The sequence below is a fragment of the Taeniopygia guttata genome, chromosome 22 (assembly GCF_048771995.1).
Source record: "Taeniopygia guttata chromosome 22, bTaeGut7.mat, whole genome shotgun sequence".
Taxonomy (NCBI): Eukaryota; Metazoa; Chordata; class Aves; order Passeriformes; family Estrildidae; genus Taeniopygia; species Taeniopygia guttata.
The window spans coordinates 1804538-1831021 of NC_133047.1; the positions used below are offsets into that span (position 1 = coordinate 1804538).

General features: G+C 51.7%; 2 protein-coding genes across 3 annotated transcripts in view; one reads left to right on the top strand and one right to left on the bottom strand.

Annotated features, from left to right (window-relative positions):
• Positions 1 to 17973, top strand: part of XPO7 (exportin 7) — a 67560-nt gene extending 49587 nt beyond the window's left edge. The window contains exons 21-28 of the mRNA XM_041720486.2: positions 445 to 552; positions 3044 to 3126; positions 4957 to 5171; positions 6633 to 6771; positions 10010 to 10170; positions 11556 to 11654; positions 12787 to 12914; positions 17171 to 17973. Of these exons, the coding sequence (XP_041576420.1) occupies positions 445 to 552; positions 3044 to 3126; positions 4957 to 5171; positions 6633 to 6771; positions 10010 to 10170; positions 11556 to 11654; positions 12787 to 12914; positions 17171 to 17264 (1027 nt within the window). The 3' untranslated portion in view covers positions 17265 to 17973. The remainder of the gene's footprint in view (positions 1 to 444; positions 553 to 3043; positions 3127 to 4956; positions 5172 to 6632; positions 6772 to 10009; positions 10171 to 11555; positions 11655 to 12786; positions 12915 to 17170) is intronic.
• A 1960-nt stretch (positions 17974 to 19933) lies between these two features.
• On the bottom strand, positions 19934 to 26484 carry PBDC1 (polysaccharide biosynthesis domain containing 1). 2 transcript variants are annotated; one of them, XM_072917614.1, is made up of 7 exons: positions 26384 to 26484; positions 24876 to 24941; positions 23571 to 23630; positions 22174 to 22314; positions 20897 to 21008; positions 20664 to 20815; positions 19934 to 20622 (listed from the first exon to the last, which is right to left on the bottom strand). In XM_072917614.1, the coding sequence occupies exons 1-6, from the start codon at positions 26408 to 26410 to the stop codon at positions 20694 to 20696; spliced, it is 528 nt and encodes a 175-aa protein (XP_072773715.1). In that variant the 5' UTR covers positions 26411 to 26484; the 3' UTR covers positions 19934 to 20622; positions 20664 to 20693. The 2 variants fall into 2 exon arrangements, with proteins under 2 accessions (XP_072773715.1, XP_072773714.1); XM_072917613.1 differs by lacking the exon at positions 19934 to 20622 and having other exon boundaries at positions 20631 to 20815.

Here is a 26484-nt window from a genome sequence, read left to right on the forward strand (position 1 = left end):
GAGCCCGCCTAAATCCTAAATCCCTATCCTAAATCCTAAATCCTGAGCCTAATCCTAAACCCTGATCCTAATCCTGATCCTAAATCCTGAGCCTGATCCTAAATCCTGATCCTAAACCCTCATCCTAAATCCTGATCCTAAATCCTGAGCCCAAGCCTGATCCTAAATCCCGATCCTAAATCCTAAATCCTAAATCCTGAGCCTAATCCTAATCCTAAACCCTGATCCTAATCCTGATCCTAAATCCTGAGCCCGCCTAAATCCTAAATCCCTATCCTAAATCCTAAATCCTGAGCCTAATCCTAAACCCGGGATAATCGGGAATTTTTCTGGGGATTTTTCTCGGAAAATCGGGGATTTTTCTGGGGATTTTTCTGGGGATTTTCCCGGGAAGATGGGGAGTTTTTTCCGGGAATTTTTCCGGGAATTCCTTGACTGGGGCAGTTACCCCTCGTACCTGCCCATCCTGCAGAGAGCCATCGAGCTCTGGTACCACGACCCCGCCTGCACCACGCCCGTGCTCAAACTCATGGCTGAGCTGGTCCACAACAGGTAAAATCCCCAAAATTCCCGGATTTCCTGGAATTCTGCACCTTGGGGGGGTTGTTGTGCCTTTTCTGGGGGAGTTGTTGTCTTAAATCCTTGTTTTCCCCCCAAAAATCCTCATTTTCCCCAAAAAAATCCTCCTTTTTTCCACATTTTCCCTCCCCAAAATCCCATTTTCCCCCCCCAAATCTCCATTTCTTTCCCTATTTCTCCTTCCCAAAATCCCATTTTTCCTCCTAAATCCCATCTACAACAGGTAGGAATTCCCAGAATTCCGGGATTTCCTGGAATTCTGCGCCTTGAGGGGGCGTATTGCATCTTTTATGTGGGGTTGTTGTCCAAAACCCTCATTTTCCCTCCAAAAATCCTCATTTTTTCCCCCCATATCCCCATTTTTTCCCCATTTTCCCTCTGCAAATCCACATTTTCCTTCCCAAATCCCATTTTTCCTCCTAAACCCATTTATAACTGGTAGGAATATCCTTAAAATCTGAGATTTCATGGAATTCTGCACCTTGGAGGGGTTATTGCACCTTTCTGTGGGGTTGTTGCATCAAATCCTCATTTTTTCCCCCAAATCTCCATTTTTTCCCCTATTTCCCCTCCCCCAAATCCCATTTTTCCTCCTAAATCCCATTTACAACAGGCAGGAATTCCCAAAATTTTGGGATTCCCTGGAATTCTGCGCCTTGGAGGGGTTATTGCAGATTTTCTGTGGGGTTGTTGCATCAAATCCTCTTTTTTTTCCCCAAATCCTCATTTTGTTCCCCATTTTTCCCTTCCAAATTCCATTTTTCCTCCTCAATCCCATTTGCAACAGGTAGGAAATTCCCAAAAATCCAGGATTTCATGGAATTCTGCACACTGGAAGGGGTTATTGCATTCTCTGCATGGTTGTTTCCCCCAAATCCCCAGTTTTTGCCCCCAAAATCCCCATTTTCCCCCCCAAATCCACATTTTTTCCCCATTTCCCCTCCCCCAAATCCATTTTTCCTCCTAAATCCCATTTACAGCAGGTAGGAATATCCTTAAAATACGAGATTTCATGGAATTCTGTACCTTGGAAGGGGTTATTTCACCTTTTCTGTGTGGTTCTTTCTCCCCAAATCCCATTTTTCCTCACAAACCCCATTTACAACAGGTAGGAAATTCCCAAAAATTTGGGATTTCATGGAATTCTGCACCTTGTAGGGGTTTTAAGCTGATTTCATCTCTCTCTGTGTGGTTCTTACACCCCAAATCCCCATTTTTTCCCCATTTCCCCTCCCCCATATCCCATTTTTTCTCCTATATCCCATTTACAACAGGTCAGAAATTCCCAAAATTCCGGGATTCCCTGGAATTCTGCACCTTGAGGGGGTTATTGCAGATTTTCTGCAGGGTTGTTGCATCAAGTTCCCATTTTTCTCCCCAAAAATCTTCATTTTCCCTCCCCCAAATCCCTATTTTTCCCTCCCAAATCCCTATTTTTTCCCCTTTTTTTTCCCCATTTTTTCCCCCCAAATCCCATTTTTCCTCACAAATCCCATTTATAACAGGTAGGAAGTCCCAAAAATCCAGGATTTCCTGGAATTCTGCGCCTTGGAAGCGCTTTAAATCCAGTTCAACATCCCCATCCCAGGGGATCCAACCTTTCCTTGGACACTCCCAGGGATCCACAGCTCCTCTGGGAATTCCATCCCCGAGAATTCCTTCCCAAAATCCCAAAAAATCTCTTAATTTTCCGGTCAGAATCCATTCCCTGTTTTCCCATCCTTTATCCCAAATCCTCTCCAGCTTTCCTGGAATTCCCTTTTCCAGGGGAACATTCCCTGGAATTCCCTGCTCCAGGGGAACATTCCCAACTCTCCTGGAATTTCCCTTTTCCAGATGAGCAATCCCAAATCTCCTGGAATTTTCTTCTCCAGGGGAACATTCCCTGGAATTCCTTTCTCCAGGGGAACATTCCCAGCTCTCCTGGAATTTTCTTCTCCAGGGGAACATTCCCTGGAATTCCCCTTTTCCAGGGGAACATTCCCAGCTCTCCTGGAATTCCCTGCTCCAGGGGAACATTCCCTGGAATTCTCTTCTCCAGGGGAACATTCCCAACTCTCCTGGAATTTCCCTTTTCCAGGGGAACATTCCCTGGAATTCTCTTCTCGTGGGGAACATTCCCAATTCTCCTGGAATTCCCTTCTCCAGGGGAACATTCCCTGGAATTCCCCTTTTCCAGGGGAACATTCCCAGCTCTCCTGGAATTCCCCTGTTCCAGGGGAAGATTCCCTGGAATTCCCCTTTTCCAGGGGAACATTCCCAACTCTCTTGGATTTCTCTTCTCGAGGGGAACATTCCCTGGAATTCTCTTCTCCGGGGGAACATTCCCAATTCTCCCGGAATTCCCTGCTCCAGGGGAACATTCCCTGGAATTCCCCTTTTCCAGATGAACATTCCCAGCTCTCCTGGAATTCCCTGCTCCAGGGGAAGATTCCCGGAATTCCCTTTTCCCGTTTTCCCGCAGGTCCCAGCGGCTGCAGTTCGACGTCTCCTCTCCCAACGGGATTCTGCTCTTCCGGGAGACCAGCAAGATGATCACCACCTACGGTGAGGGAGCCGGGATGGATCCATGGGGAATCCCGGAGAAATCCTGGATTCCTCCTGGAAAAATCCTGGAAAAATCATGGATTCAGCCATGGAAACATCCTGGATTAATCCTGGGTTCATCCATGGATTCATCCTGGAAACGTCCTGGAAAAATCATGGATTAATCCATGGATAAATCCTGGATTCATCCTGGAAAAATCACGGATTCATCCATGGAAACATCCTGGATTCGTCCTGGGAACGTCCTGGGGTCATCCATGGATTCATCCATGGATTCATCCTGAAAAAATCCTGGAAAAATCACGGATTCATCCATGGATAAACCCTGGAAACATCCTGGGTTCATCCATGGATTCATCCTGGAAGCATCTTGGAAAAATCATGGATTCATCCATGGAAAAATCTTGGAAACATCCTGGGTTCATCTTCGATTCTTCCTGGAAAAATCATGGATTCATCCATGGATAAATCCTGGATTCATCCTGGAAAAATCCTGAGTTTATAATCCTGGAAATGTCCTGGATGATGGAATGGTTTGGGTTGGAAAGGAATCACATAAATAATTCCCAGATTTTGGGTTGGAAAGGATTTGGAATTCCATCCCAATTCCCAGATTTTGGGTGGGAATGGATTGGAAAGCCCATTCCAATATCCGGATTTCAGGTTGGGATGGATTTGAATTCCCTTTCCAATATCCCGATTTCGGGTTGGGATGGATTTGAAATCCCATCCAGTTTGGAATCCAAGGGATCATGAAATGGTTTGGGTTGGAAATGAACCACGTAAATAATTCCCAGATTTTGGGTTGGGATGGATTTGAAATCTGATCTAGTTTGGAATTCAGTGGATGATGCAATGGTTTGGGTTGGAAAAGATCTGAAATCCCATCCCAATTCCCAGATTACTGGTTGGGATGGATTTGAAATCCTGTCCAGTTTGGAATCCAAGGGATCATGGAATGGTTTGGGTTGGAATGGATTTGAAATCCCATCCAGAGTGGAGTTTACAGGGATCAGGGTATGGTTTGGGCTGGGATGCATTTGAAATTCCATCCCAATTTGGAATCCAAGTGATCATGGAATGGTTTGGGTTAGAAGGGAACTACATAAATAATTTCCAGATTTCGGGTTGGAATGGATTTGAAATCCCATCTAGTTTGGAATTTACAAGATCAGGGAATGGTTTGGGCTGGGATGGATTTGAAATCCCATGCAATTTGGAATCCAAGGGATCATGGAACGGTTTGGGTTGGAAATGAACCACATAAATAATTCCCAGATTTTGGGTTGGAATGGATTTGAGATGCAATCCAGTTTGGAATCCAAGGGATCATGGAATGGTTTGGGCATGGGATGGATTTGAAATCTCATTCCAAAATCCCGATTTTGGGTTGGGATGGGTTTGGAATCCCATGCAGTTGGGAATCCAAGGGATGATGGAACGGTCTGGGTTGGGATGGATTTGAAATCCCATCCAGTTTGGAATTCATTGGATCAGGGAATGGTTTGTGTGGGGATGGATTTGAAAGCCCATTCCAATATCCCCGATTTTGGGTTTGGAATGGATTTGAAATCCTGTCCAGTTTGGAATCCAAGGGATCATGGAACGGTTTGGGTTGGAATGGATTTGAGATCCCATCCAGCGTGGAATTCATTGGATCAGGGAATGATTTGGACATGGGATGGATTTGAAATCTCATTCCAACATCCCGATTTTGGGTTGGGGTGGATTTGGAATCCCATGCAGTTTGGAATCCAAGGGATCATGGAATGGTTTGGGTTGGGATGGATCTGGGACGGCCGCGGTGACCCCGAGCCGGAATTCCCGCAGGGAATCGCATCCTGACGCTGGGCGAGGTGCCCAAGGAGCAGGTGTACGCGCTGAAGCTGAAGGGCATCTCCATCTGCTTCTCCATGCTGAAGGCGGCGCTCAGCGGCAGCTACGTCAACTTCGGCGTCTTCCGACTGTACGGCGACGACGCGCTGGACAACGCGCTGCAGACCTTCATCAAGCTGCTGCTCTCCATCCCGCACAGCGACCTGCTGGTCAGCCACGGGAATTCCTGTCCTGGGAATTCCTGTCCTGGGAATTCTGTGTCACGGGAATTCTGTGTCATGGGGATTCCGTGTTCTGGGAATTCTGTGTCACGGGAATTCTGTGTTCTTGGGATTCTGTGTCTTCTGTGTTCTGGGGATTCCGTGTTCTGGGGATTCCGTGTTCTGGGGATTCTGTGTCCCGGGGATTCCGTGTCCTGGGAATTCCGTGTCCTGGGGATTCCGTGTCCTGGGAATTCCGTGTCCTGGGAATTCCGTGTCCTGGGGATTCCGTGTCCTGGGGATTCCATATTCTGGGGATTCCGTGTCCTGGGAATTCTGTGTCCTGGGAATTCCGTGTCCTGGGAATTCTGTGTTCTGGGGATTCCGTGTCCTGGGGATTCCGTGTTCTGGGGATTCTGTGTCCTGGGGATTCTGTGTTCTGGGGATTCTGCGTTCTGGGGATTCTGTGTCCTGGGGATTCTGTGTTTTGGGATTCTGTGTCCTGGGGATTCCGTGTTCTGGGAATTCTGTGTCCTGGGGATTCCGTGTTCTTGGTATTCTGTGTCCTGGGGATTCCGTGTTCTGGGGATTCCGTGTCCCGGGGATTCCGTGTTCTGGGAATTCTGTGTCACGGGGATTCCGTGTTCTGGGGATTCCGTGTTCTGGGGATTCCGTGTTCTGGGGAATTCCGTGTTCTGGGAATTCTGTGTCCCAGGAATTCCAGCCCCTGGGAGTGCTAGCCCTGGGAATTCTAGCCCCTGGGAGTGCCAGCCCCTGGGAATCCCCACCCAGAATTCCAGCCACCAGGAACACCAGCCCCTGGGAGTTCCATGTCCTGGGAATTCCGGCCCCTGGGAGTGCCATGTCCTGGGAATTCTGAGTCCTGGGAATTCCGGCCCCTGGGAGTTCCATGCCCTGGGACTGCCATGTCCTGGGAGTTCCATCCCTCAGGAATTCCAGCTCCTGGGAATTCCATCCCCTGGGAGTTCCCTCCCCCATCCTTTGAGAATTCCTGGCTGGATTTAGGAATATCCTGGTTAGATTCAGGAATTCCTGTCTGGATTCCGAAATATCCTGGCTGGATTTTGGAATATTGAGTCTGGATTTAAGAATTCCTAGCTGGGTTCAGGAGTTCTTGTCTGGATTTTGGAATTCCAGTCTGGATTCAGGAATTCCTGGCCGCATTCAGGAATTTCGGGCTGGATTGAGGAATTCCTGTCCAGATTTCAGAATTCCTGGCTACATTCAGGAATATCCTGGCTGGATTTAGGAATTCCTGGTTAGATTCAGGAATTCCTGGCTGGATTTTGGAATATCCTGGCCGGATTCAGGAATATCCTGGCTGGATTTTGGAATATCCTGGCTGGATTTGGGAATATCCTCGTTAACATTTGGGAATTCCTGGCCGGATTTCGGAATTTTCCCCTTCCAGGGCAATCCCTGAGCCTCCTTTTCCCGCTGTTCCCGCAGGATTATCCCAAGCTGAGCCAATCCTACTATTCCCTGCTGGAAGTGCTGACCCAGGACCACATGAACTTCATCGCCAGCCTGGAGCCGCACGTCATCATGTACATCCTGTCCTCCATCTCCGAGGGGCTCACCGCGCTCGGTAACCCCAAAATTCGGGAATTCGGGGTGGGGTGGGGGGCTCGGAACCCCCTGTTCCACAAGGGGTTAAATCCCTGTGTTCCACAAGGATTAAATTTAAATTCCTGTGTTCCACAAGGGGTTAAATTTAAATTCCCATGTTCCACAAGGGGTTAAATCCCCCTGTTCCACAAAGGGTTAAATTTAAATTCCCATGTTCCACAAGGGGTTAAATCCCCGTGTTCCACAAGGGGTTAAATTTAAATTCCCATGTTCCACAAGGGGTTAAATCTCCCTGTTCCACAAGGGGTTAAATCCCCGTGTTCCACAAGGGGTTAAAATCCCAATTTTTCCACTTCTCCATTTTCCACAAGGGGTTAAAGCCCTCTGTTCCATACCGGGTTTAAATCCCAATTTTCCACATCCCAATTTCTCACATGGGATTGAATTCTCATGTTCCACATGGGGTTAAAATCCCAATTTTCTGCTTCCCCGTTTTCCTCATGGTGTTCAATCAAATCCCAAATTTCCACATGGTGTTAAATTTAAATCCCCGTGTTCCACGTGAGTTAAAATCCCAATTTTCCACAAGGGGTTAAAATCCCAATTTTCCACATGGGGTTAAATCCTTGTTTTCCACAAGGGGTTAAATCCCCCTGTTCCACAAGGGGTTAAATCTAAATCCCCATTTTCCCCCATTTTTTCCCATTTTATCCCCATTTTCCTCACGTTTTCCCCCCAAAACTCTAATTTTCCCCCTTTTTCCCCTTTTCCCCCATTTCTCCCCTTTTTCCCCATTTCTCCCCATTATTCCCCCATTATTTCCCCCGTTTCCCCCATTTTTCCCCATTTTTCTCATTTCCCCCCATTATTTCCCCCATTTTTCCCTGTTTTTCCCCCGAAACTCTCATTTTTTCCCCATTTTTCCCCATTTTCCCCATTTTTCCCCCCAAACCTCTCATTTTCCCCCATTTTTCCCATTTCCCCCGTTTTTTTTCCCCCAAACCCCCATTTTCCCCATTTCCCCCAAACCCCCATTTTTCCCCATTTATCCCCATTTTTCCCCCATTTCCCCCCATATTTCCCCATTTTCCCCAAAACCTCTTTTTTTCCCCATTATTTCCCCATTTCCCCCCCCATTTTTCTGCATTTTCCTCATTATTTCCCCCATTTTCCCTATTTTTTCCCTGTTTTTCCCCCCGAAACTCTCACTTTCCCCATTTTCCTCCTTTTCCCCCCACTTTTCCCAATTTTCCCCATTATTTCCCCCTTATTTCTCTCTTTTCCCCTGAAACTCTCATTTTTCCCCATTTTTTCCCCATTTTCTCCCATTTTCCCGTTTCTCCCCATTTCCCCGATTATTTTCCCCTTTTTCCCCATTCCCCCATTATTTTCCCAATTTTTCCCCATTTCCCCCCATTATGTCCCCAAATTTTCCCCATTTTTCCCCACAATTCCCCCCATTATTTTCCCCATTTCCCCTTTTTTCCGTTTTCCCTCTGAAACTTTCTTTTTATTTCCCCCATTTTTCCCCATTTTCCCCACATTTTCCCCCTGAAACTCTAATTTATCTCCCATTTCCCCCACTTTTTTCCCCCAAAACTCTCATTTATCTCTCATTTTCTCCACTTTTTCCCCCTGAATCTCCCATTTTTTTCCCATTTTCCCCACTTTTTCCCCCCAAAACTCTCCTTTATCTCCCATTTTCTCCACTTTTTCCCCCGGAAACTCTCATTTATCCCCCATTTCCCCCACTTTTTCCCCCCGAAACTCTCATTTATCTCCCATTTTCTCCACTTTTTCCCCCTGAATCTCCCATTTTTTTCCCATTTTCCCCATTTTTTGCCCCCAAAACTCTCATTTATCTCCCATTTTTCCCATTTTCCCGTTTCTCCCCATTTCCCCGATTATTTTCCCCTTTTTCCCCATTCCCCCATTATGTCCCCAAATTTTCCCCCATTTTCCCCCCCAATTCCCCCCATTATTTTCCCCATTTCCCCTTTTTTCCCTGTTTTCCCCCTGAAACTTTCTTTTTATTTCCCCCATTTTTCCCCATTTCCCCCACTTTTTCCCCCCGAAACTCTCATTTATCCACCATTTCCCCCACTTTTTCCCCCCGAAACTCTCATTTATCTCCCATTTTCTCCACTTTTTCCCCCGAAACTCTCATTTATCTCCCATTTTCTCCACTTTTTCCCCTGAAACTCTCATTTATCTCCCATTTTCTCCACTTTTTCCCCCCAAAACTCTCATTTGTCTCCCATTTTTCGCATTTTCCCATTTCTCCCCGTTTCCCCGATTATTTTCCCCTTTTTCCCCATTCCCCCATTATTTTCCCAATTTTTCCCCATTTCCCCCCATTATGTCCCCAAATTTTCCCCATTTTTCCCCCCAATTCCCCCATTATTTCCCCCATTTTTCCCCATTTTCTCCACTTTTTCCCCTCGAAACTCTCATTTATCTCCCATTTTCCCCACTTTTTCCCCCCGAAACTCTCATTTATCTCCCATTTTCTCCACTTTTTCCCCCTGAATCTCCCATTTTTTCCCATTTTCCCCACTTTTTGCCCCCAAAACTCTCATTTATCTCCCATTTCCCCCACTTTTTCCCTCCGAAACTCTCGTTTATCCCCCATTTCCCCCACTTTTTCCCCCCGAAACTCTCATTTATCTCCCATTTTCTCCACTTTTTCCCCCCGAAACTGTCATTTATCTCCCATTTTCTCCACTTTTTCCCCCTGAATCTCCCATTTTTTCCCATTTTCCCCACTTTTTGCCCCCGAAACTCTCATTTATCTCCCATTTTTCCCATTTTCCTGTTTCTCCCCATTTCCCCGATTATTTTCCCCTTTTTCCCCATTCCCCCATTATTTTCCCAATTTTTCCCCATTTCCCCCCATTATGTCCCCAAATTTTCCCCATTTTTCCCCCCAATTCCCCCCATTATTTTCCCCTTTTTCCCTGTTTTCCCCCTGAAACTTTCTTTTTATTTCCCCAATTTTTCCCCACATTTTCCCCCTGAAACTCTAATTTATCTCCCATTTTCTCCACTTTTTCCCCACGAAACTCTCATTTATCTCCCATTTTCTCCACTTTTTCCCCCCGAAACTCTCATTTATCTCCCATTTTCCCCACGTTTTTCCCCCCAAAACTCTCATTTATCTCCCATTTTCTCCACTTTTTGTCCCTGAATCTCCCATTTTTTTCCCATTTTCCCCACTTTTCTCCCCAAAACTCTGATTTTCCCCGTTTTTGCCCCAGACACGATGGTGTGCACGGGCTGCTGCTCCTGCCTGGACCACATCGTCACGTACCTGTTCAAGCAGCTCTCGCGCAGCTCCAAGAAGAGATCGACGGCGCTGGCGCAGGAGAGCGACCGCTTCCTGCACATCATGCAGCAGCACCCCGAGATGGTGCAGCAGGTCAGCCCCGGGGTGGGATGCACCTGGGAGGGGAAAAATACACCTGGGGATCCAAAAATATACCTGGGAGGGGAAAAAATACACCTGGGAGGGTAAAAAATATACCTGGGAGGGGAAAAAATACACCTGGGAGGGGAAAATGTACACCTGGGGATCCAAAAATATACCTGGGAGGGCAAAAATATACCTGGGAGGGCAAAAAATACACCTGGGAGGGGAAAATACGCCTGAGAGGGCAAAAAATGCACCTGGGGAGGGGAAAAATACACCTGTGAGGGGAAAAATACACCTGGGAGGGCAAAAATATACCTGAGAGACACCAAAAATACACCTGGGGAGGGGAAAAGAGACCTGGGGAAGGGGAAAATACACCTGGGGAGGGAAAAATATACCTGAGAGGGGAAAAATATACCTGGGATGGGGAAAAATATACTTGGGGAGGGGAAAAAATATACCTGGGGAGGGAAAAATGCACCTGGGGGGACAAAAAGTACACCTGAGAGGGGAAAATACGCCTGAGAGGGCAAAAAATGCACCTGGGGAGGGGAAAAATACACCTGTGAGGGGAAAAATACACCTGGGGAGGGGAAAAATATACCTGGGGACTCCAAAAATACACCTGAGAGACACCAAAAATACACCTAGGGAGGGAAAAAATATACCTGAGAGGGGAAAATATACCTGGGGAGGGAAAAAATACACCTGGGAGGGCAAAAAGTACACCTGGGAGGGGAAAATATACCTGGGAAGGGGAAAATACACCTGGGGAGGGGAAAATATACCTCGGGAGGGGAAAAATATACCTGGGGGGCTCCAAAAATATACTTGGGAGGGCAAAAAATACACCTGGGAGACACCAAAAAAAACCAGGGGAGGGAAAAATACACCTGAGAGGGCAAAAAATGCATGGGATCCATGGGGTGGGGGATCCATGGGATGGGATCCATGGGATCAATGGGATGGGACCCATGGGATCAATGGGATGGGACCCATGGGGTGGGATTGGGACGGGATCCATGGGGTGGGGGATCTATGGGATGGGACCCACGGGATTGGTATGGGATCCATGGGATGGGATCGATGGTATCCATGGGGTGGGATCCATGGGATTGGGATGGGATCCCTGGGATGGGATGGGATCCCTGGGATGGGATGGGATCCATGGGATGGGATCCATGGAATTGGGATGGGATGAGATGGGATTTGGGATTTGGATCCATGGGGTGGGATTTGGGATGGGATCTCTGGGGGGGTGGGATCCATGGGGTGAGATCCATGAGGTGGGATTTGGGATGGGATCCATGGGATCCATGGGGTGGGATTTGGGATGGGATCGACGGGGTGGGTCGGAGGGCCTGCCGTTAACCCTTGTTTGGCCGTGGCAGATGCTCTCCACGGTGCTGAACATCATCATCTTCGAGGACTGCCGGAACCAGTGGTCCATGTCCCGGCCCCTGCTCGGCCTCATCCTGCTCAACGAGAAGGTAACGGAGCCATCCCGGCTGGAAAACACCACCCGGGGCGGAGAGCGTTCCCAGAAAAGCCTGGGAATGGTCCCGTGGCCAGGGTGATCCCTGGAATGGTCCCGTGGCCAGGGTGATCCTTGGAATTATCCCAATTTTAGAATTATCCCAAGCCCAGGATGATCCTTGGAATGGTCCCAGTTTTGGAATGGTCCCAGTTTTGGAATGATCCCAGTTTTGGAATTACCCCAATTTTGGAATGATCCCAATTTTGGAATGATCCCAGTTTTGGAATTATCCCAGTTTTGGAATGGTCCCAGTTTTGGAATGGTCCCAGTTTTGGAATTATCCCAATTTTGGAATGATCCCAGTTTTGGAACGATCCAATTTTGGAATGATCCCAGTTTTGGAACGATCCAAATTTGGAATGATCTCAGTTTTGGAATGATCCAATTTTGGAATGATCCCAATTTTGGAATGATCCCAGTTTTGGAATGATCCCAGTTTTGGAACGATCCAATTTTGGAATGATCCCAGTTTTGGAACGATCCAAATTTGGAATGATCTCAGTTTTGGAACGATCCAATTTTGGAATGATCCCAATTTTGGAATTATCCCAGTTTTGGAACGATCCAATTTTGGAATGATCTCAGTTTTGGAACGATCCAATTTTGGAATTATCCCAGTTTTGGAACGATCCAATTTTGGAATGATCTCAGTTTTGGAATGATCCAATTTTGGAATGATCCAACCTTGGAATGGTCCCAATTTTGGAATTATCCCAATTTTGAATGGTCCCATGGCCAGGCTATACCGTGGCCAGGACAATCCCTTGGCCAGGATGATCCCAGTTTTGGAATGATCCCAATTTTGGAACGGTCCCAATTTTGGAACAGTCCCAATTTTGGAACGGTCCCAATTTTGGAACAGTCCATAGCCGGGCCGATCCCTCACACACGGGGACGCTCCCACCTCACTCCAGCACCCTGGGGTGGGTGGGCGCGCTCCCGGCTCCCGATCCGGGGGGAACGGGCCGATCCGGCAGGAGTGGGTGTGCTCCCAGCTCCCGGTTCCCGATCCGGGGGGAACGGGTGTGCTCCCAGCTCCCGGTTCCGATCCGGTGAAACTGAGGCACGGCCGTCTGTCCCCGCAGTACTTCTCGGACCTGCGGAACAGCATTGTCAACAGCCAGCCCCCGGAGAAGCAGCAGGCCATGCACCTCTGCTTCGAGAACCTCATGGAGGGCATCGAGCGCAACCTGCTCACCAAGAACCGCGACAGGTCAGCGCCACCGGCACGGCACGGCGGGGACGGGAGAGCCGGGAACGGGAACGGGACAGCGGGAACGGGAGAGCGGGGACGGGAGAGCCGGGAACGGGGACGGGAGAGCGGGGACGGGAGAGCCGGGACAGCGGGGATGGGAGAGCGGGGATGGCACCGGGACAGCGGGGATGGGAGAGCCGGGAACGGGAACGGGACAGCGGGAACGGGAGAGCGGGGATGGCACTGGGACAGCGGGGATGGCACCGGGACAGCGGGGATGGGAGAGCGGGGACGGCACCGGGACAGCGGGGACAGGAGAGCCGGGAACGGCACCGGGACAGCGGGGATGGCACTGGGACAGCAGGGATGGGACAGCGGGAATGGGAGAGCTGGGACAGCGGGGATGGCACAGCGGAGACGTCACTGGGACAGCGGGGATGGCACTGGGACAGCGGGGATGGCACTGGGACAGTGGGGACAGCACCGGGACAGTGGGGATGGGACAGCGGGGATGGCACCGGGACAGAGGGGATGGCACTGGGACAGCGGGGATGGCACCGGGACAGCGGGGATGGGAGAGCGGGGATGGGACTGGGACAGTGGGGATGGCACTGGGACAGTGGGGATGGGACTGGGACAGTGGGGATGGCACTGGGACAGTGGGGATGGGACTGGGACAGTGGGGATGGCACCGGGACAGCGGGGATGGCACTGGGACAGCGGGGACGGCACCGGGACAGCGGGGATGGGAGAGCGGGGATGGCACCGGGACAGTGGGGACAGCACTGGGACAGCGGGGATGGCACTGGGACAGAGGGGACGGGACAGCGGGGATGGCACCGGGACAGCGGGGATGGGACAGCCGGGACAGCGGGAATGTGACAGTGGGAACGGGAGAGCCGGGAACGGCACCGGGACAGCGGGGATGGCACTGGGACAGCGGGGATGGCACTGGGACAGCGGGGATGGGACTGGGACAGTGGGGATGGCACTGGGACAGCGGGGATGGCACTGGGACAGTGGGGATGGCACCGGGACAGCAGGGATGGCACTGGGACAGTGGGGATGGCACCGGGACAGCGGGGATGGGACAGCGGGGATGGGACTGGGACAGTGGGGATGGCACTGGGACAGTGGGGATGGGACTGGGACAGTGGGGATGGCACTGGGACAGTGGGGATGGGACTGGGACAGTGGGGATGGCACCGGGACAGCGGGGATGGCACTGGGACAGTGGGGATGGCACTGGGACAGTGGGGACAGCACCGGGACAGCGGGGATGGGACAGCGGGGATGGCACTGGGACAGTGGGGACAGCACCGGGACAGCGGGAACGGGACAGCGGGAATAGTGCCGGGAATGGCACCAGAACAGCGGGGATGGGAGAGCCGGGAACAGCACCAGGACAGCAGGGATGGCACTGGGACGTGGGGATGGCACTGGGACAGCGGGGACGGGACAGTGGGGACAGCGGGGACAGCACCGGGACAGCGGGGATGGGACAGCGGGGATGGCACCGGGACAGAGGGGATGGGACAGCAGGGATGGCACCGGGACAAAGGGGACAGTGGATCTGGGACAGCGGGAATAGTGCCGGGAATGGCACCAGAACAGCGGGGATGGGAGAGCCGGGAATAGCTCCGGGACAGCAGGAACAGGAGAGTGGGAACGGCACCGGGACAGTGGGGACAGCAGAGATGGGAGAGCAGGGACAGCAGGAATGGCACCAGGACAGCAGGAATGGCACCAGGACAGCGGGAACGGCACCAGGAATGGCGCTCCCGCGGGATGGGAATGGCTCAGGGCCGGGCCTTGCCTGGAAAGGATCCCAAATACCCACGGGTGTTCCCACCACCGTCCCACCGGAATCCAGCCTGGCCTGGGACACTTCCAGGAATGGAGCAGCCACAGATTTTCCTCTGGGAAATCCTTCCCAATGTCCCATTCCAGTTAGAAACTTCCCATGGAAAGGTTCCTTCCTGGCTTCATGGTTGGAATGAAGCCGTGGTTGGAATAGTTGGGGTTGGGAGGGATCCTAAATACCCACGGGTGTTCCCACCACACCTTGCACCATCTCACGGTGCCTGGGACACTTCAGGGATGGGACAGACACAGATTTTCCTCTGGGAATTCCTTCCCAACGTCCCATTCCAGTTTGAAACTTCCCATGGAAAGATTCCTTCATGGTTGGAATGGTTTGGGTTGGGAGGGAGTTGGAATTTCCACGGCTTGGGACTCATCCCACTGTCCCAGGGGGCTCCAGCCTGGCCTGGGACACTTCCAGGGATGGGGTGGCCACAGATCTTCCTTTGGGAATTCCATCCTTGCCCTCCCAGCCAGGAATTCCTTCCCAATATCTCATTCCAGTTTGGAACTTCCCATGGAAAGGTTCCTTCCCGTTTGGAATGGTTTGGGTTGGGAGGGATCGTAAATACCCACAGGGCTCCAGCCTGGCCTGGGACACTTCCAGGGATCGAGGGGCAGCCACAGGTTTTCCTCTGGGAATTCCTTCCCAATGTCCCATTCCAGTTCGAAACTTCCCATGGAAAGGTTCCGTCATGGTTCCAGAAGGAATTGCAGAATTCCTTCCCGAAATCCCCGTTCCAGTGGGATCAGATCCCTTCAGGGCAGGGGTGGGTCCCATCCTGGGCGTGGGGACAGCGCCGGGTTCTGGGAGGAACCGCTCCCAGCCGGGAATTCCGAGGGATGGGGGAGCGGGGGAGTGGTGGAGCCATGGGATGGTGGAACCGTGGAATGGTGGAACCGTGGAATGGCGGAGTCATGGAATGGCGGAGTCATGGAATGCTGGAATCTGGGATGGTGGAGTCGTGGAATGGTGGAGTTGTGGAACCATGGGATGGTGGAATGGTGGAATCATGGGATGGTGGAACCATGGAATGGTGGAACTGCGGAAAGGTGGAGTCATGGAATGGTGGAATCATGGGATGGTGGTATCATGGGGATAGTGGAGTTGTGGAATCATGGAACGGTGGAATGGTGGAATCATGGAATGCTGGAGTTGTGGAATGGTGGAATCATGGAATGATTGAATGGTGGAATGTGGTGGAATGCTGGGATCATGGAATCGTGGAATGGTGGAATGATGAAATGGTGGAATGATGGAATAATGGAATGGTGGAGTGGTGGAATGATGGAATGCTGGAATGATAGAATGTGATGGAATGGTGGAATGTGATGGAATGATGGAATGGTGGAATGTGATGGAATGATGGATTGGTGGAATGTGATGGAATGCTGGAATCACGGAATGATGGAATCACGGAATGATGGAATGATAAAATATTGGAATGATGGAATGGTGGGATGATGGAATGTGATGTAATCATGGAATGATGGAATGATAGAATAGTGGAATGGTGGAGTGTGGTGGAGTCATGGAATGATGGAATCATGGAATGGTGGAAGAATGGAATGATGGAATGATAAAATATTGGAATGATAGAATGGTGAAATGATGGAATGATGAAATATTGGAACAGTGGAATGATGGAATAGTGGAAGGATGGAATGGTGGAATGTGATGGAATGATAAAATATTGGAATGGTGGAATGATGGAATGATAAAATATTGGAATGATGGAATGATGGAATGGTGGAATATTGGAATGGTGGGATGATGGAATGATAAAATATTGGAATGGTGGAGTGCTGGAATGATGGAATGGTGGAATGTGATGGAATGATAAAATATTGGAATGGTGGAAGGATGGAATGATAAAATATTGGAATGGTGGAATGACGGAATGGTGGAATATTGGAATGGTGGGATGATGGAATGATAAAATATTGGAATGATGGAGTGCTGGAATGATGGAATGGTGGAATGTGATGGAATGATTGATAAAATATTGGAATGATGGAAGGATGGAATGATAAAATATTGGAATGGTGGAATGCTGGAATGACGGAATGATGGAATATTGGAATGGTGGAATGGTGGAATGCTGGAATCACGGAATGATGGAATGGTGGAATGCTGGAATGATAAAATATTGGAATGGTGGAATGATGGAATATTGGAATGGTGGAGTGCTGGAATGATGGAATGGTGGAATCACGGAATGATGGAATGGTGGAATGACAAAATCCCGGAATGACAGAATGGTGCAAGGATGGAATGCTGGACTATGACAAAATGATAAAACCCTGGAATGACGAAATGATAAAATCCTGGAATGACGGAATGATAAAACCCTGGAATGACGGAATGATAAAACCCTGGAATGACGGAACCTCCTGTCCCATCTCCACAGGTTCACCCAGAACCTGTCGGCGTTCCGGAGGGAAGTCAACGACTCCATGAAGAACTCGAGCTACGGCGTCAACAGCAACGACATGATGAGCTGACAGCCGCAGATCCCCAATCCCAAATCCCGAATCCCGAATTCCCGGGAGCAGGAGCAGCAGGGGCAGCTCACCTGGGCAGGTGTTTTCCCGTGGGAAGGGCAGAATCCAGCTGCAGGAATTCCAAGGTGTCTGTGTCTTCTCTTTTTTCCTTCCCCGCCCGGAACGTGGAACCGGCGGCGGCTCGGCCGCGGAAAAACCTGCCTTGTATAAAAGAAAAAAACAAACAAACAAACAAAAAACCAACAAAAAAAAAGAAAAAAAAAAACATGTACATTTTTTCATAACATTTTGGAGCAAGGTTTATATTGAGTTTCAGAAAAACGAGATGATTAAAAAAAAAAAATTAAAAAAAAAAAAAAAAGACAAAAAAAATCATAAAAAAATACACACCAAAAAAAAAAAAAAGATATAAAAAAAACGACAAAAGGACAAAAAAAACAAAGTGTGATTGAAATTTTTACAGAGTCTTGGTGCAGCTGGTGTGAGGGTTGTGAATGCGAGTGAGGAAAGCGTGGCCTAAAGCTTTACTGGGCGAGGGGGTGGCTGTGTGAAAGTGCAGAGATCTATTTAGTGAGAGGAGCTGTAGAGAGAAGCGAAATCTCAAAACGACGCAAAAAAAATAAAAAAATGAAAAAAAAAACCGACGGAAAAAAAAAAAAATTTAAAATAATAATAATAATAAAAAAAAACACCACAAAAAAAAAAAAAAGGCGTTGTAAAATTCCAAATGTTTTTTTTTTTTTCCTTATTCAGCCCCATTCAAAAATCAGAATTTCCCGCTCCCATCTCGCCCTCGTTTTTGGGAACTCGAAGCTGTGACGTGACCCCTCAACTCGCGCTTCTCGTGGCTCTCCCTGTCCCATTTCTTTTTTCCCGTTTTCCGGGCTTTTTCCATCCTTTTTTCCCATTTTCAGGCTTTTTCCATCCCTTTTTCTCATTTTCCATCCTTTTTTTCCCATTTTCTGGGCTTTTTCCATCCTATTTTCCAGCTTTTTCTAGCCTTTTTTCCCCACTTTCTGGGGTTTTCCACCCTTTTTTTCCCATTTTTTGAGCTTTTTCCATCCCTTTTTCCCCATTTTCCCCCAGAGGGTTCCGATGTTTGCCCGGCCGGAGCCTCGAGGAGCCCTCGGGAACGGGATCAGGGTTTGGGATGTGGGGGGAGCGGGAATCCCGGGGATCTGGGATCAGATTTTGGGATGTGGGGGGAGCGGGAATCTCATGGATCCAGGGGCAGGATCTGGTTTTGGGATGAAGCAGGAATCCGGGAGATCCAGGGGATCCAGGATCAGATTTTGGGATGGGGATGGAACAGGAATCCCGCGGGCCCGGCGGCAGGATCAGATTTTGGGATGGAGCAGGAATCCGGGAGATCCAGGATCAGATTTTGGGATGGGGATGCAGCAGGAATCCCATGGATCCAGGATCAGATTTTGGGAAGGAGCCGGAATCCCGTGGGTCCGGGGGATCTGGGATCAGATTTTGGGATGTGGATGGAGCGGGAATCCCGCGGAATCCGGGGGTGGGATCAGATTTTGGGAAGGAGCAGGAATCCCGTGGGTCTGGGGGATCCGGGGGATCCACGATCTGTCCCGGTTTGATCTGATCGGTTTTTCTCATCCCGGTGCCCGGCCGTGTCCCCGAGTGACCCTGAGTGACCCCGAGTGACCCCGAGTGACCCCGAGTGACCCCGAGTGACCATGAGTGACCCCTGAACCCCCTGAGTGACCCTGGGTGACCCCAAATGACCCTGGGTGACCCTGTGTGACCCCTGAGTGACCCTTAGTGACCCCTGAGTGACCCCTGAGTGACCCCTGAGCCTCCTGAGTGACCCCAAGCACCCTGGGTGACCCCAAATGACCCTGAGTGACCCTGTGTGACCCCTGAACCCCCTACGTGACCCTGGGTGACCCCAAATGACCGAGTGACCGCTGAGTCCCCTGAATGACCCAAGTGACCCCAAGTGACCCTTTGTGACCCTGAGTGACCCCTGAGTGACCCCAAGTGACCCTGTGTGACCCTGAGTGACCCCGAGTGACCCTGAGTGCCCCCAGGGTCACCCCAGGGTGCTCCGAGGCTGAGCTTTGGGTGATTTTAGGCTGAGCTTTGGGTGGGTTTTGGGTCAAGTTTTGGGTGGTTTTAGGCTGAGCTTTGGGTGGTTTTAGGCTGAGTTTTGGGTAATTTTAGGCTGTTTTTGGGGTGTTTTTAGGGTGAGTTTTGGGTCGTTTCAGGCTGAGCTTTGGGTCAAGTTTTGGGTGATTTTAGGCTGAGCTTTGGGTGGTTTTAGAGTGAGTTTTGGGTGGTTTTAGGGTCAGGTTTTGGCAGTTTCAGGCTGAACTTTGGTGGTTTTAGGCTGAGCTTTGGGTGGATTTATTGCCTCTCTTGTAGGATTTATTGGATCTCTGTAGGATTTATTGATCTTTTAGGATTTATTGAATCTCTTGCAGGATTTATTGGATCTCTGTAGGATTTATTGAATTCCTTGCAGGATTTATTGGATCTCTGTAGGATTTATTGATCTTTTAGGATTTATTGAATTTCTTGCAGGATTTATTTGATCTCGGTAGGATTTATTGAATTTCTTGCAGGATTTATTTGATCTGTGTAGGATTTGTTTAATTTCTTGCAGGATTTATTGGATCTGTGTAGGATTTATTGAATTTCTTGCAGGATTTATTGGATCTGTGTAGGGTTTATTTAATTTCTTGCAGGATTTATTGGGTTTCTGTAGGATTTATTGAATTTCTTGCAGGATTTATTGAATTTCTTGCAGGATTTATTGGGTTTCTGTAGGATTTATTAAATTTCTTGCAGGATTTATTGGATCTGTGTAGGATTTATTGAATTTCTTGTGGGATTTATTGGGTTTCTGTAGGATTTATTTAATTTCTTGCAGGATTTATTGGGTTTCTGTAGGATTTATTGGGTTTCTGTAGGATTTATTGAATTCCTTGCAGGATTTATTTGGTTTCTGTAGGATTTATTGAATTCCTTGCAGGATTTATTGGGTTTCTGTAGGATTTATTGAATTCCTTGCAGGATTTATTTGGTTTCTGTAGGATTTATTGAATTCCTTGCAGGATTTATTTGGTTTCTGTAGGATTTATTGAATTTCTTGCAGGATTTATTGGATTTCTGTAGGATTTATTGCCTCTCTTGTAGGATTTATTGGATCTGTGTAGGATTTATTGAATTTCTTGCAGGATTTATTTAATTTCTTGCAGGATTTATTGGATCTCTGTAGGATTAATTGGATTTCTGTAGGATTTATTGAATTTCTTGCAGGATTAATTGGATCTCTGTAGGATTTATTGCCTCTCTTGCAGGATTTATTGGGTTTCTGTAGGATTTATTGAATTTCCTGTAGGATTTATTTGATTCCTTGCAGGATTTATTGGGTTTCTGTAGGATTTATTGAATTCCTTGCAGGGTTTATTGGGTTTCGGGCTCCCTGGCCCCCGTGTCCCCGCGCTCCCGCTGCCGCCGGTGCAGCTCCTGGTTGCAGCCCTCCCTGTTCCGGGCGATCTCGATGGCCAAGAACTGGATCCTGGTGGCTGCAGAGGGGGACAGGGCCGGGCTCTGGGGGGATCCGTGGGTTTTGGGGTCCCCCCGGCCCCCCAGAACCCCAAACCCACCGAGGATGGTGTTCTCCTCCGTGTAGGCGCCGCGCGCGTCCAGGCGCAGCAGCGTCCCGAAATTGAAATCCTCCACCAGGCCCTCGAAGGCCAGGCAGAACGGGCGCCACTTCTGGGGGGCAGAGCAGCCTCAGCACCCCAAAACCCCGAAACGGGCCCCAAAATCCCACAAAAACCCATCCAAACCTGATTTAAACACCCCCAAACACCACTAAAACCCATCCAAACCCTATTAAAACACCCCCAAACCCCACTAAAACCCATCCAAACCCCATTAAAACCCATCCAAACCCGACTAAAACTTCCCCAAATCCCACTAAAACCCATCCAAACCCCACTAAAACCCATCCAAACCCCACTAAAACCCATCCAAACCCTATTAAAACACCCCCAAACACCACTAAAACCCATCCAAACCCCACTAAAACCCATCCAAATCCCATTAAAACACCCCCAAAACCACTAAAACCCATCCAAACACCACTAAAACCCACCCAAACCCCATTAAAACCCTTCAAAATCCACTGAAATCCCCCCAAACCCGACTAAAATCTCCCCAAACCCCACTAAAACCCATCCAAGCCCCACTAAAACCCATCCAAACCCTATTAAAACACCCCCAAACCCCCACTAAAACCCCCCAAACCCGAATAAACCTCCCCAAATCTCACTAAAACCCAACCAAACCCGATTTAAACACCCCCAAACCCCATTAAAACCCATCCAAACCCCACTAAAACCCTTCAATATCCACTGAAATGACCCCAAACCCGACTAAAACTTCCCCAAACCCCACTAAAACCCATCCAAACCCCATTAAAACCCCCCACAATAAAACCTCCCCAAATCCCAATAAAACCCACACAAACCCCACTAAAACCCCTCAAGTCCCATTAAAATCCCCCAAACCGCACTAAAAACTCCACAAACCCCATAAAAACCCCATTAAAACCCCAAAACCCCAGAAAACCCCCCCAGAAAACCCCCAAAACCCCCAAAAAAAAACCAAAAAACCCCAAAACCCCATAAAAACCCCATAAAAAAACCCAAAAAAAAAAACAAAACCCCATAAAAACCCCATAAAAACCCCCCAAAAAAAACCCCAAAAAACCCCAAAGAAACCCCCAAAAAACCCCAAAAAACCCCAAAAAACCCCATAAAAACCCCATAAAACCCCTAAAATAAAACCCCAAGACCCCCAAAAACACCCCATAAAAACCCCAAACCCCATAAAAACCCCAAAAAAACCCCAAAAGAACCCCAAAACCCCTTCCCACCGCCTTGGCGGGTTCGGATTTCAGCTCCTCGGGGTCCAGGCGGTCGAGGCGCAGGTTCCGGAAGGTTCCGCGGAAGTTCTCGTAGATCCGCTCGTCCATCGGGGTCAGCCGCAGGAATTGGGGGTCCACCGAGCAGATCAGCTGGGGGGGGGGCAGATGGGGCACCCCAAAAACAGCAGCACCCCAAAAACCCCACGGGGAACCCCAAAACCCGAAAAGCCATGGAGTACCCCAAAAAAACCACCCCAAAAATCACGGGCACCCCAAAACCCCAAAAGCCATGGAGTACCCCAAAAAAAACACCCCAAAAATCACATGGGGCACCTCAAAACCCCATGGGGAACCCCAAAACCCAAAAAGCCACAGGGCACCCCTAAAGCCACAGGCACCCCAAAAATCACGGGCACCCCAAAACCCTAAAAGCCATGGGCAACCCAAAACCCCCGGGGCACCCCAAAAACCCACCCCAAAAGCCCTGGGGCACCCCAAAACCCCACGGGGCACCCCAAACCCCACCCCAAAAGCCACAAGACGACCCAAACCCCACACCAGAAGCCCTGGGGTACCCCAAAACCCAACGGGCCACCCCAAATCCCCACCCCAAAAGCCATGGGACACCCCAAAACCCCACGGGCCACCCCAAAACCCCTCTGCAAAAGCCACAAGATGACCCAAACCCCACCCCAAACCCCCCCGGGGTACCCCAAAAGCCCTGGGGCACCCCAAAAGCCCACCCCAAAAGCCCTGGGACACCCCAAAACCCCACCCCAAAAGCCACAAGACAACCCAAACCCCACCCCAAAACCTCCCGGGGTACCCCAAATCCCCACCCCAAAAGCCCCGGGGCACCCCAAAACCCCACCCCTAAAGCCCTGGGGCACCCCAAAACACCACGGGGCACCCCAAAACCCCACCCCAAAAGCCACAAGACGACCCAAACCCCACCCCAAAAGCCCCGGGGTACCCCAAAACCCCCAGGGCACCCCAAAACCCCACCCCAAAAGCCCTGGGACACCCCAAAACACCACGGGCCACCCCAAAACCCCACCCCAAAAGCCACAGAGCACCCCAAAAACCCACCCCAAAAGCCCTGGGACACCCCAAAACCCCACGGGCCACCCCAAAACCCCACCCCAAAAGATCTGGGACACCCCAAAAGCCCACGGGGCACCCCAAAACCCCCCGGGGTACCCCAAAACCCCCGGGGCACCCCAAATCCCCACCCCAAAAGCCCACGGGGCACCCCAAATCCCCACCCCAAAAGCCATGGGACACCCCAAAAGCCCACGGGGCACCCCAAATCCCCACCCTAAAAGCCCCAGGGCACCCCAAAACCCCACCCCAAAAGCCCTGGGACACCCCAAAAGCCCCGGGGCACCCCAAAACCCCAAACTCACGTTGAAGTAGACCTGGGCGTGCTGGTGGGCCCTCATGGCCCAGGCCAGCTCCACGCGGGGCTGGACACGAGTGGGGACGGCCGCGTCACCTCTGGGGGGACACGCGTCCCCTCGGGGGGCCCCGGCACATCTCGGGGACCCCCTCCCCCTTTTGGGGTTCGCCTCCCCTCGGGGTTCCCCCCTTCCCCTTCTGCTTTTGGGGTCCTGTTCCTCCCAGGGGACAAGGTTGGGAACCCCCCAGTGGGACTGAGAGCCCCAAAATGGGGACCCCCAAAATGGGGACACCCCCAAAATGGGGACACCCCCAAAAACTGGAGCCCCCCAAACCGGGACTCCCCAGGATTGGGGGATCCCCCAAAACTGGGACCCCCTCCCAGGAGTGGGACCCCCCAGGATTGGGATCCCCCCAAAGCCGGGACCCCTCAGCTGTGTGACCCCCCAAAACAGGGACCCCCAGAGTGGGAACCCCAAATCTGAGACCCCTCTGTGAGGACAGGGACACCCAGGGCAGGGACCCCCAAACCTGTGACCCCTCCCAGTAAGGCCCCCCAGTGCTCCCAGTGCTCCCAGTCCCTGTCCCCCCAGTGTCCCCAGTCCCCTCAGTCCCCCCCAGTGCTCCCAGTGTCCCCATTCCCGGTCCCGCTGTGTCACCAGTCCCCCAGCGTCCCCATTCCCATTATCCCCATTCCCAGTCCCCCCAGTCCCATTCCCAGTGTCCCCATTCCCAGTGTCCCCAATCAGAGTCCCCCCAGTGTCCCCAGTCCCCCCAGTGTCCCCATTCCCAGTGTCCCCACTGTTCTCATTTTCCCCATTCCCAGTCTCCTCAGTCCCCCCCAGTGCTCCCAGTGTCCCCATTCCCAGTGTCCCCAGTCCCCCAGTGTCCCCACACCCAGTCCCCCCAGTGTCCCCAGTCCCCCCAGTGTCCCCATTCCAGTGTCCCCAGTATCCCCAGTCCCCTCAGTGCTCCCAGTCCCCCCATTCCCAGTCCCCCCATTCCCAGTGTCCCCATTCCAGTGTCCCCACACCCAGTCCCCCCAGTCCCATTCCCAGTCCCATTCCCAGTCCCCCCAGTGTCCCCACACCCAGTGTCCCCAGTGCTCCCTGTGTGCCCATTCCCAGTCCCACTCCCAGTATTCCCAGTCCCATTCCCAGTCCCAGTCCCATTCCCAGTATTCCCAGTGCTCCCAGTCCCATTCCCAGTCCCATTCCCATTCCCATTCCCATTCCCAGTCCCATTCCCAGTACTCCCAGTGCCCCCAGTCCCATTCCCAGTATTCCCAGTGCTCCCAGTCCTGCTCCACTCACGTCGTTGCCGAACGCCTCCGCGGGCAGCGCCAACGCCTGAGCGGCCGCTGCGACCTCAGCGGGACCCTGCGGGGACACGGGACACGGACACGGGACATGGGACACGGACACGGACACGGACACGGACACGGACACGGACACGGGGCTGTGACACGGACACGGACACGGACACGGACACGGGACACGGGACACGGACACGGGACACGGGACACGGGGCTGTGACACGGACACGGGGCTGTGACACGGGACACGGGACATGGGACACGGACACGGACACGGACACGGGACATGGGACACGGACACGGACACGGACACGGACACGGGGCTGTGACACGGACACGGGACACGGACACGGACACAGACACGGACACGGACACGGGGCTGTGACACGGACACGGACACAGACACGGACACGGACACGGGACACGGACACGGACACGGGACACGGGACACGGACACGGACAGGGGACACGGGACACGGACACGGACACGGGGCTGTGACACGGACACGGACACGGACACGGACACGGGGCTGTGACACGGACACGGACACGGACACGGGACATGGGACACGGACACGGACACGGGGCTGGGACACGGACACGGGGCTGGGACACGGACACGGACACGGACACGGACACGGACACGGGACACGGACACGGGGCTGTGACACGGACACAGGACACGGGACATGGGACACGGACACGGGACACGGACACGGACACGGGGCTGTGACACGGGGCTGCGACACGGACACGGACACGGGGCTGTGACACGGACACGGGGCTGTGACACGGACACGGACACGGGACACGGACACGGACACGGACACGGGGCTGTGACACGGACACGGGGCTGTGACACGGACACGGGGCTGGGACACGGACACAGTCCCCCCAGTCCCCCCCAGTCCATCCCAGTCCATCCCAGTCCCCCCAGTCCCCCCCAGTCCATCCCAGTCCATCCCAGTCCCCCCAGTCCATCCCAGTCCCCCCAGTCCCCCCAGTCCCCACCAGTCCCCCCAGTCCATCCCAGTCCATCCCAGTCCCACCAGTCCATCCCAGTCCCCCCAGTCCCCCCAGTCCCCACCAGTCCCCCCAGTCCATCCCAGTCCATCCCAGTCCCACCAGTCCATCCCAGTCCCCCCAGTCCATCCCAGTCCCACCAGTCCATCCCAGTCCATCCCAGTCCATCCCAGTCCCACCAGTCCCCCCCAGTCCATCCCAGTCCCACCAGTCCATCCCAGTCCCCCCAGTCCCCCCGGTCCCACCAGTCCCCCCGGTCCCACCAGTCCCCCCCAGTCCCCCCAGTCCATCCAATCCATCCCAGTCCCCCCAGTCCCCCCCAGTCCATCCCAGTCCCCCCCAGTCCATCCCAGTCCATCCCAGTCCCCCCAGCCCCCCCCAGTCCCACCAGTCCCACCAGTCCCCCCAGTCCCCCCAGTCCATCCCAGTCCCACCAGTCCCCCCCAGTCCATCCCAGTCCATCCCAGTCCATCCCAGTCCCACCAGTCCCGGCAGTGCCGCCGCCGCCATCGCTGCCGGAAGGAGCGGCGGGACCGCCCCGGACGGGCGGGGACAGCGGGACAGGGCGGGGACAGAGGGACCGG

Bases quoted from the DNA above. Each gene is read 5' to 3' on its own strand.
- PBDC1 (XM_072917614.1), bottom strand. From the start codon at position 26,410: ATGGCGGCGGCGGCACTGCCGGGACTG. The intron at 24,942-26,383 runs GTGGGACTGGGA...GTGTCCCCGCAG, and splicing joins CGGCGGCACTGCCGGGACTG to GGTCCCGCTGAGGTCGCAGC. The intron at 23,631-24,875 runs GTGAGTGGAGCA...ACTCGTGTCCAG, and splicing joins CGGAGGCGTTCGGCAACGAC to CCCCGCGTGGAGCTGGCCTG.